Here is a 12,004-nt window from a genome sequence, read left to right as displayed (position 1 = left end):
TAAAACGACCGGGTTTTCTGAAGAACATTCAGGGAGACGAAATGCTTGGATGGATACATACATACATACATACATACATACATATATATGTATGTGTGTGTATATATGTATATATATATATATATATATATGTATATATACATATATGTATATATACATATATATATATATATATATATATATATATATATATACATATATATATATATATATATATATATATATATATATATATACATATATATATATATATATATATACATATATATATATATATATATATATATATATATATATATGATGGATGGTTAGTTTCTGCATTGGGTCTCATTCATGAGATGGGCTGTCTAGCTTATCCTTCAGTTTCAGATTCTTGCTAAGTTCTAGTTCCTTCTGTTTGGCTGAAAATTTGTAGAGTGCTGTTTATCTATCTCCCACTGTCTGAAACTCTGAATTACAGTTCACTAGTATGAGTATGTTTGTTTCAGTCTTTCAGAATCATGTAAATTATACTGTTTTCAGTAATTATTGCCCATATGTCTAGCACTCAACTCCAGTGATTCCTCAACTTTTGCATCTCTGGCTGGATTGCTGTCCATTGAAAACACCCATTGAAAACACTTGTTTTCAGAATGTTCCAAAGTTTCTTTAACCAAATACTGCCATGTGTGTATACCTGTTTCAGAATATTCCAAAGTTTTTTGACTAAATATTGCCAAGTGTGGCATACTCATTTCAGAATCTTCCAAAGTTTTTTTGAACTAAAATATTGCCAACTTTGCATCTCTCTATGGATTAGATTTCACTAAAGATATTTTCATCATGCAGCCACCCATATGATCCTTGTACTTACGCAGGCCGTAGGGTCCCTTGGCTTCAAAAAAGTCAAGGAATCCAACCTCAAATCAGATAAACTTTAGTGCAGCGATTGGAACAGATGCCACATTGGATCTGATTGGACTTGTCTGGATAGGATTATCAATTTATCATGGCCAAAACATCCGTCATGTCATGTGCATACGCCTGTTCGTCCATTGCCAGCTAAATATTCAGAACCTAACACTGAACTTTTTCCACACTGATCAGAAATTAAGAATGCCAAACACAACTAGCTCCTGATCAATCAAGCGACATTACAATCTGCAACTGCAAGTGAGTAGATGCATGTGTACTGTAGTATAATCGCATTCAAAACGAGGAGTACTACATTGCAATGAAGAATTTGTTTCGCCAAGATTGATCAACCTGACATGGCAGCTCCTTCGCAATTGCAGCATTGCCTGCCCTTCTCCTGAAAGTGCCATAAGTCTTCCTGTACCTGAAGAACATAAATTCTTGCAACACCGAACAGATCACCAATAAATCATGGTACTTTTGAAGGACATATGTTCGTCAGATCTATGCATATTCAGACACAATACTTATCAGGGCAAATACTTATCGTTGGAATCAGCTAGCAATTAACTCCATGAAGTTTCAGCTATACATATACATATTCGATGCAAGAATTAATCAATACGGTTATACGGAGATCGACAGACATAATTGCATCTAGCTTGACGCCTTAATCTGTCTGACCTACACTCGTGTCTCTCGTAGTACTACTACTAAATATCAGGATTATATATGTCAATGGCATCATTTCCATTCTCTGCATTCAATCCAAGAACCTTTCAGGCTTTCAGTGACAACCAAACGGTCCCCCTTTGCAAGCCTGCAACTGCCATGGATTGGAGAGCATGCTTCGTCATAAAGTGGCATGCTCTCCATCGAAAATGACATGCGTGTGCTTGATGCTTCGATCGATCTTGATTTGGTGGTCTCATGACAAATTACGAATTGGGGTTGCACAAACATGTCGACATTTTCTTTCAGGATTTTGCCGGTGCCAACATGATCAATGGACTTATTAATAGCAGCAGCATTAGCAGCATGTTCAACCACATGTATCATGTACAAGTACAACTGCAACTCACTTAATCTGGAACATGCGTAATTAAAGAAGGGACATGGATTACAGACTCGTGTGTATAGCTGAAATAGTGAAATTAAACTGTACTCTACCCTGTTAATCATTTACGTTTCAGTTTTTTGCTACCTAATACTCGTCAAAAATATTTGACGAGATTTCGTTAAAAATTTAAAGTTCCGACCATCAATAATTTCTTTAAATTTGCTGCCTGTTACTATAGAAAATATTTAGGGCGAGATTCAGTTAAAATTTTAGAATTCCAACCATGAATAATTTATCAAATGCTTAGTTTTTTTAAGAAATAATAAACATGGATTTGTCTCAAAAGTAGTATCATAACCATGATATCGTAAACTTATTGGATATCATAAACTTATTCTAATAAAAAGTTGGTTTTTAGAATTTAAAAGTTTGATAGAATTTTATCCTAAACATTAAATATTTATAACCGCGCGTGGGACTACCAAATTACGTGAAACATAGTACTAGGTCAGTTCAACCCAAACAAATAACATGGAATGTAAAAAAAAACACAAATATTAGATAATAAATAGAAGTGTGAGCCTTCGAATCTAGGCCGGCTAGTCTACCACCCTATGGAGTTAGCCGAAAAACGCTGGGCGTTTCTCAACAGTGAAATATATAACAATCAAATTAAAGAATCATGCATCATATCCAATTATATGGTCGAGCTTAACCAAATGATTAGAGGGGAGAAGGGAGCACAGACGTTGCTCTCAGCTCGCTCTGTCACTACCCAGTGAGCCACTCTGTCATGCACGTTGCCTCGATTGCTCAGTAACGCACTCCCTCCGTCCCACGATATAAGGGATTTTGAGTTTTTGATAACAACGTTTGACTACTCATCTTAATCAATTTTTTTTAAAATATAAAAAACAAAAAGTTGTGCTTAAGATACTGTAGATAATAAAGTAAGTCACAAATAAAATAAATAATAGTTTTAAATTTTTTTGAATAAGACAAGTGGTCAACCGTTGCAAGTAAAAACTCAAAATCCCTTATATTATGGGACGGAGGGAGTAGTTACTAGAGTAATACCCATGCTTTTCTAAAGATAAAACAAAATATATTATGATATTATCTAAAATAATTCTTTTATAAATATATTATCTGTCTTTTTTCTAAGGGGAATATTCATCTTAACTTAGTTTTATATGTGTTTATCATTTAGATTTGGATAGTTTGTAAAATTTATATGTGTTTATCACTTAGATTTGGATAGTTTGTAAAATTTATAATAGAAAGATGAAGTGGTAGATTACTATCAAGTACCGACATATAATTAAGCTGGATTGACCAAGCATGCAATGATATAAGTTACTAAGAACATCCATGTGAAATAAATATATATTCCTTCCGTTTTTTAATAGATAACATTATTTACTTTCAAACACATATTTAACCATTCATTTTATTAAAATAATATTATGCATATGTATAAGATATAAATCATACTTAAAATATTTGAAGTGATAAAACAACTCACAACAAAATAAATTATAATTATGTATTTTTTTAATAATACGAACGATCAAATGTGCGATAAAAAGTTAACTACGTTATCTATAAAAAAAATGAGGTCTATGGCATTGCTCTCACTCTCAGCTAGCCACCGACACATCCAGAAACGCGTGCAGACGCCGGCCATGGCTGATGGCTTAGGTACAGGTACATGCCCTAACATTGTCTGCATTTGCATGTACTCCTATATGAATGCGAGAACGACGACGACCGTACGACAGTACCGGCTTTTGTATCTTACGATGGGAGCTGGGCACTGTGCTGCTGTCTAACGCTGATAATAATAATACTAGTAATCAATTAAGTCATACCCTTGCTGCTGGACCTGTCTGTCATGTGGAAGATACGACTGCACCCCCCCATGGTCTGCTACTCATATGCTAGCTGACTGATCAGTGATCCAGTTGTAGTTTTTCGTTTCCTTTCAGCTATCTTTATGATAATAAGCTGTAGGTGTAGGGACCAAAGAGGATTTTTTTTTATTTATTTTTGAACTTTTCTATTTTTAATCTTAAAAATAAACACTTTCAAAACTTATTTACTTATAAGATCTGAATCTTTTGGTTATGTCATGATTGGCATGGCAAAATAACATTGTCACGCCGATCTGGCTGGCGTGGCAGCGTTATTTGGCCACACCATCCTCACTGGCATGGCGGGATAAAACTGTTATGCTCGCTGTGTGTGACGTGTCAGTATTGTTTCGAAAATAAGTTTTGAAAGATTGGCATGGCCAAAGGTTCAAATTCTGAAAACAAGTTTTGAAATGGTCTACTTTTAAAATAAAATATAAAAAAATAAAAAAATAAAAAAATCACCAATGCGTGGTTCTTTAACCTTTTGAGATCAATCTTGCAAACTCGTGCTTGTTTTGCACCCTATATTCATCGGATTTTTCTCGCCTATTAGAGCAAGTTTAATAGTACTCTTTCCGGGTTGATAATACTTGTCGTTTTGGATAAGGGTGAGGTCAAACTTTAGAATCTTTGATTATCAATCATTTTTAAAATATTTCTCTTTCAAATATGGTGACTATATGTATAGATTGGTCTTAAAAAATACTTTAATAAGATCATATATTTGTTTAACACTTTTATATATATTATAGTAGAAAATAATGGTTAAAGTTGTTTTTTGGAGACCGTGCCTTTGTCCAAAACGACAAGTATTATCAACCCGGAGGGAGTATAACCAACTACTAGCTCTAATTCATCTATAGTCAATCTAATAGTTCATTCATACAATAGTTACCTATAGACATATACTAATCCATTAATATATGGTCTCACCTCTCATACACATACAACGTATTGGAGTCCGTGCCGCAGCTAGCTATAAATCTGTAGTCTGCTTTCCTTCTCTCTCTTCTTTTCTCTTCTCTACATGTGTTTGTAGCTGACTTATAGCCTGCCATTGTACTCGCTCTTACTCGCTCCACGCTTGTAAGATTATACGATTTCTCAAAAAGCTTTCATCTAATGCATTGGTTAAACCATTATTTCAGATGTTAACGAACTTGCCGTACACATTTTGCTTGGACTTTTTTTCTTTAATTTCGGGTTGAGATGGCTCAGTTGTTTTCAGTTTTCAGTTGGCAGATCATTAAGTCGATTCGGATCGGAGTTTCCGACAGGTACATTGGTTAATTAATTAAGACACAACTGAGAATACAAAGATAATGCACCCGGTTTTTTTCAAGCTACACTATCGAATTATTTCCGCGGGTTTTTTTTATTTACTATACGTCTTGAAAAATATGTTTCCTCAAAAGGATTTCTCAACTTTTTTTAAAAAAAAACCATTCCTCCAAATTGTCGACGGGGGATACCCATAGACTGGATATAGAGGGTATTGGGGTACGCTAGTACGAGGATCTACGTAGTACAACATCAAGCAAACAAGAGACAGAGATTATACTGGTTCAGACCCCTTAGTAGGTAATAGCCCTAATTCAGTTGATATGGGATTATACGATGGGAATCACAGATTACAAAGGGAATAGTGGAACTTGATACCAACGAGATTGTAGTCGAGTTGGTTCGACTAGATCACCCGGTGACTTGGCTCATGTAGGCTCCGGCTTCGTAGGCTGTGGTGGATGTGTTGGCGGTAAGATTCCATGCCTTAGGTCCTCCCAGGGGTCCCTTTTATACCGCAGGTCAATTGGTCTCCAAGTAGAACTTGGAGATGTCGGACCCCATACGATACAGTAACGATCCAGTTCTGTCCGAGTAGTACTCCTTCCATCTGTGGACTCCGTGATGAATTTCCTTAACGTGTACATGGAACATCCGTATACGTGCAGGTATACCATATCAGTACACGACGTATATCCAAGGGTAGAGGGTATACCTTATCCGTAACTCTGACACAAATCTTTGTTAAATTTATTTTATGAAGTTTATAAAATATTTAATTCATCACGATAATCAAGTAGATAAATAATCTAAGGTAATAATGCGCAATAACCTGTTTTCAGACAGCCTCGCTGGTGACGGTTGAGCGCTAGCAAACAGCTCGCGCATGCTGCCCATGCAGAGAGTCAATGGATCAATCCATGTATGCGCTCGCCGGCGGCCGCTGCTCCTCACTGTGCGCCATAAATTCCACCTTCGGATTGGATCTGAATATCTATCATCTATTTTTAGTTCGATCCGTTTAATTTAATTTGCCCCCAATTTTCACTGGTTGATCTGACCTCTCCATCGACTGATTGATCGATCGATCGAGCCCTACTAGCTGTACATGAACAATGAACAATTACATCGTGATCTCTTAATTGAATGCATCTTAATTCTGCATGAATTCATGCATGCTCTTCTCGATCGATCGTGTTCTTGAAGCGATCGAGGACGGACGACACTGTGTACTTGGACGTGACCGATATGCATGAGAGCTTTGTAATGGTAGCGTTCCAACGCTAATTAAATACAAGCAAATTAATCAAGGTCATGTCCTAATTTATGCATGACTAAATTATGTATGAGACAGTATTGCAGCTTGCAGGTATGCCATGATGATGTTAACAGTCCTGCTTCTGGTATCCTTGACAATGAACGATCGATCGATCGATCGATCAAATTAAAGGACATTAGCTACGCACAGTACTGATCACCAGCAAAACACATGGTCAGTTGTTAATCTAATCAACCTCCTTTAATTTACTCCGATCGATCGATCCAGGTGCTAAATAGCTGTTCATTAAATTCGCAGAGGCATCAGATCACCGTTACATTCATCCATTAATCCAGAATTTCAGGTACTATTTCACTGCCTGCGACTGCAGTATTTGCTTCTGTGCTAGTAAGAGTACTTCTTTTCTGAAGAATCTGTTACTGCTGCTGTGCTCATACCCAACTCGATCAATCACCCATGGGTTTAGTATCCTCTATCTTCGAAGCTACTACATAATTTTATCACTGGTATATGGGTCCGATAGACCCTAGGACTCACATGTGAGACATAGTTACAATCGGTGTTGGGCCTATATATGGCCGCCGCTTTCTCTTCCTTCCTCAGGGCAAGCGGCGTCCCGCATGCTCACCACACCTCGAGGCTGATTCATTGCTAGGGATGCGGTTATGCTTGCGGCATCTTAACATGGGCAAAGGTCATTACCCACAAGAAGTGGCGGCTCATCGTCCTTATAGATAGAGTTGGTCCTCTTAGTGCGGCATGGCCTCACATGATCTTTTGGCTAAAACAACTACGGTGGCGTCACCATGACGGTGACAACAACGACTGGGTTAGAGGTGAACTCGAGTTAGGATGGACTAGTTATGTCCGCACGATCCGAAGACTGCCACAATCAGAACGGTATCTTTAGTGGCGATTGATGAGTGTAACCGGTAACGTCAGAAATGACGGTCGGTGCGTCGTCATTGGCGAGCTGGCTTCGATAGCCATGGTAGTGGCAAGATCCGACAAGTGACTGTTTTACACTTCAATTACTCTTCAGTGATATTTTTCGCTTTGGCTTGACATCAATCATCGGCGCTGATGTGCACAAAAATTGATTTGAATAATGATCGGACGCTGATTTTGAGATTCTATATTCCGTTTTGTAATTTGATTTATATCGACGGTGTTATCTATTTCTTTAGACTAATGTTCTAGCTAGTTTTCTTATTAGCTATCAAGTTATGATTTGTAATCCGCGGATGCCCGATCTATAAATTCTATAATAATTAAGTTTAGCTTCTTTAAATGCTTCGGTCCAACGAAAAATATCTCGAGGTACCGATATCTCACGGTACCAAATCGTTTTCGATCGTTAGATCTAACAATATCTATCCTGTCTAGTTAGATTCAATGATTGAAAATGATTTGACACCATGAGGTACCGATATCTCGAGATACTTTTTGCAGTACTGGAGTATATCTCTTATTAAACAAACTAATTGTCTCAAAATCCTCACGAGGAAGAGGAATCCGACGTTATGGCCCGTGAGAAAGATGGCATCAATGCGCACCCCCCGCATCGCCTCATGGGCTCCCCTCCCCTCTCGCTACACCCCCGGAAGCACCGACCCATCGACCCCCAGCACGTCACATGCGCTTTGACAACGATCTGAGATCGATCGATGTGCCGCCGCCCGCCGGCGGCCGCAACCGCTTGCCGGCGACAAAAAAAACCGGCGATCCCCTTTTGACCTTGCCAGTCTCCACATGTGCAGGCAAGTCCGTGTGTGTGTATAAACTAGTTCAGCACGGAACGAACTCACAGCACAGCACAATGTGTCATTCTGCCTGCTTTTTTTAGAATGATATTTTTTATCCGGTCTCTACATCCAACCATATATATATATATACAACTCTTTTAAATTGAAAACTTAATCTCTCAAACAACCTAATCTAAAAATTCACTCATATGAAGATTTGAACTCAGAATCATAAGATGCTACTTAGTCAGTGCAAAATTACTATATTTTGATCAAAGTTAAAACGTCTTTGTAATCTGGAACGGAGGGAGTAGAATATATGTGTCATTCTGCCTGCCTAGCTTGCTAGCTCCACTGCCGTGCGGTGCATGCGAGGTCGGACCACTCCCACTACCGCGTTTCGCCCAAGTTGCGACGAGCCGAACGACCAAACACAAACGCTGGATGCTGCGATTCTACCGAATTTTCGCCTGCTTTCTCCCGTGCGATCTCACCCGAATTCCTCTCTCTCTCGTCTCGTCCCCGTTTTTTTTTACCCGTCTCCACGAACCAAAAAGAATTCGAAACCAAAAAAAAAAAAAAACCGCAGCGCGCGTCCTCTCTCTTTATAACCTTCAAGTGTTCGTCCACTCCCTCCTCAGCTAGCAGCAGCTCTAGCTTATTACTACCACCACCACTGTACTACCCCGCACGACACGGCGCGACACGGCGCGACGCGACGCGAGGAGGTGAGCGCGGATGCCGGCGGACGCGGCGGCGAAGGGGATGAAGCTGGAGAGGTACGCGAGCGGCGCGGGCGCGATGCTGCTGCTGCGGCGGGCGGCGAGCGGGAAGGTCGTGTCGGCGTCGTCGCACCTGCTGTTCCGCGCCACCGTGCTCGCCACGATGGCGCTCGTGTTCCTCTTCACGTTCCACTACCCGTCGCTGCTGTCGCGCTCCTTCACGCTCTCCTCCGGCGCCGGCGCCGGCGAGGGGGGAGCCGCGGCGCACGCCTCGCACCGGAGCTTGCTCATGTCGTCGTCGTCGGCGTCGGCGTCGGCGGCGTCGGTGTACGGGGGCGCGGCGTGGGAGAAGGAGGTGAGGCGGAGCGCGAAGCCGAGGAAGGACGGGGGGATAGCCGTGCTGGTGACCGGCGCGGCGGGGTTCGTCGGCACGCACTGCTCGCTGGCGCTGAGGGCGCGCGGCGACGGCGTGCTGGGGCTCGACAACTTCAACGCCTACTACGACCCGGAGCTGAAGCGCGCGCGGCAGAGGCTCCTCGCCGGCCGCGGCGTGCTCGTGCTCGACGCCGACATCAACGACGCGCTCCTGCTCGAGAAGCTGTTCGACCTGGTGCCGTTCACCCACGTGCTGCACCTCGCCGCGCAGGCCGGCGTGCGCTACGCCATGGAGGCGCCGCAGACGTACGTGGCGTCCAACGTGGCCGGGCTCGTGACCGTCCTCGAGGTCGCCGCCAAGCACGCCGACCCGCAGCCGGCGATCGTCTGGGCGTCGTCGTCGTCGGTGTACGGCCTCAACACCGACGCACCCTTCTCCGAGGAGCACCGCACCGACCGGCCGGCGTCGCTGTACGCGGCGACCAAGAAGGCCGGCGAGGCCATCGCGCACACGTACAACCACATCTACGGCCTCTCCATCACCGGCCTCCGCTTCTTCACCGTGTACGGGCCATGGGGCCGCCCCGACATGGCCTACTTCTTCTTCGCCAAGAGCATCGTCTCCGGCGAGCCCATCACGCTGTTCCGCGCCGCCGACGGCGCCGACGCGCGCCGCGATTTCACCTACATCGACGACGTCGTCAAGGGCTGCCTCGGCGCGCTCGACACCTCCGGCAAGAGCACCGGCTCCTCCAAGTCCGGCAAGAAGTCCGGCCCGGCGCCGCTCCGCGTCTACAACCTCGGCAACACCTCGCCGGTGCCGGTCACCCGCATGGTCGCCATCCTCGAGAAGCTCCTCGGCAAGAAGGCCAACAAGCGCATCGTCGCCATGCCCAGCAATGGCGACGTGCCCTTCACCCACGCCAACGTCACCCACGCCGCCCACGACTTCGGCTACCGCCCCACCACCTCCCTCGACGCCGGCCTCCGCCACTTCGTCGACTGGTTCGCCGACTACTACAAGCTCAAGCTCGACGTCCCCAAGATCGCCGCCAAGGTCGCCGGCGCCGGCAAGCCCTCCTCCTCGTCGGCCTCCAAGAAGAAGAAGAAGGCCGCGGCGATGTCGGCGTCATCATGATCGAGCAGCACAACACCATGAGACACCATGCAAGTGTGTATTCCATAGCTAGTTCTTGGAGGCTCTTGTCTGTATAACATTGTAAGTGCTTATTGTTTAAGCCCCTATTAATTTCTTTTCTTCTTCTTCTTGAGGTGTTTAATTTTTAGTGATTAGAAACAAGGGAATAATGGTGGAGAAATAACACTGTTGTTGGTAGATAAATATGAGAGGGGTATAGAGATGATGATAAAGATCAAAAACACTTGGAAGCCAGGACAGAAAGAAAGATGAAGTCACTGGCTTCCTTCGAATCAAAATGTCTCTTTTTTTTCTTGTTCTTTTCTTTTACAGTGTCATCACTTGTTCTGTTCTTGTTCCACCTGATGATGTAAGCCATATCAACATGCTGTTGCTGATGGAATCCAATCCAATCCAATCCACATCATGAAGCTAAGCTCAGCTGCAAGCAAGAAAGAACTTCACTTCTACACTTCTACTTTTATTTCTGAAATCTGAATCATCACAATCTTTTAATAGATAAAACCATATCTTTCTGTCTACAGAAACTTGTGCAGATTCAGGCCCTGACTCTGCATTTCAGTGAGGCTCATCAACCACTGACATTTACTACTTCTGCAGAGTGTGTATGTATGTTTGTGTGATCAATCACTGAATCACATGGCTCTTGATTCGTCCAGCAATGAGGCAGCAGGTAGTGGCTGGTTGGTGAGGGGATCATCAGCATGGTCCAGTCTCTAATTTGCTGCTCATTTTTAGCATCTTTGATGGGCAGCATGAGCACATATTCAGTACAGGCCGCTGCTGCTGCTTGCCGTTTCAGAGTTCGGCCACTGTTTGCGAGATTTTGTGCTTGGAGACTTCGACGCAAGTGTACTACAAGGAAGAAAAGAGAGTATTTTTCCTGCCGATTTGTGCGGTGTTTTTAGCGTAAATTCAGTAGAATGTCGGCACGATGTCACGAGGCTACAGTTTTCAGAATTTTCGGTGCGTTTTCAGGCACAGGGTTCAGCAAATGGATATTAATCAAGAGTGCCAGGCTATCTTCACTTCACTCGTTCGTAGTGAGTGAGTGATGACTGAATGAATGACAATTGACAACCGACTTTTTTTGTTTATGGTGAGTAACAATCATCTTGTTGTGATAGTTGATAGAGACACTGCATATTGTCTGCAACTGTGCTTTTTTTTTGCAGTTTTTTCCCAGTAATTAGAGATATAGTTTTACTCTCTCCTTTGTTCTGCCGCAGATTATAACCTGAAAGGAATTTTATAATTTAAATTCATACTCAATTTTAGGGGTTTTCTTCATGATTCATCACTTTGGTTGCTCTATAAGAATCCCTTTATGGTACACCGTACTACATTATACTATTAGAAAATCTACCTAAGATTATTTTTAAAAATCAAATTCTTTTTGGATTATAATCTGCAGCTGAACTAAACGGGGTCTTTTGAACTTTGGATTCCTTTTATAAGCCCTATTTATTCGCACTGGCAATCTGTCCATGAATGGCCCCCTTTCTGAACCATCCATCATGCATTCATGCTGCTAAGCCTTAGTCCTAGGACGATTCTTGTCCATTTCCTGCCT

The 12,004-nt window shown here is 42.5% G+C and overlaps 1 protein-coding gene across 1 annotated transcript; it reads left to right on the top strand.

Annotated features, from left to right (window-relative positions):
* Positions 1 to 8,287: 8,287 nt before the first annotated feature.
* On the top strand, positions 8,288 to 10,725 carry LOC4347499 (UDP-glucuronate 4-epimerase 6). Its single transcript, XM_015795738.3, has one exon. It carries the CDS (start codon positions 8,914 to 8,916, stop codon positions 10,408 to 10,410), a length of 1,497 nt encoding a protein of 498 aa, XP_015651224.1. The 5' UTR covers positions 8,288 to 8,913; the 3' UTR covers positions 10,411 to 10,725.
* Positions 10,726 to 12,004: the final 1,279 nt, after the last annotated feature.

Source organism: Oryza sativa, chromosome 9 (assembly GCF_034140825.1).
Source record: "Oryza sativa Japonica Group chromosome 9, ASM3414082v1".
In the NCBI taxonomy this organism is placed as follows: domain Eukaryota; kingdom Viridiplantae; phylum Streptophyta; class Magnoliopsida; order Poales; family Poaceae; genus Oryza; species Oryza sativa.
This window is presented reverse-complemented; position numbering and strand designations above follow the sequence as displayed.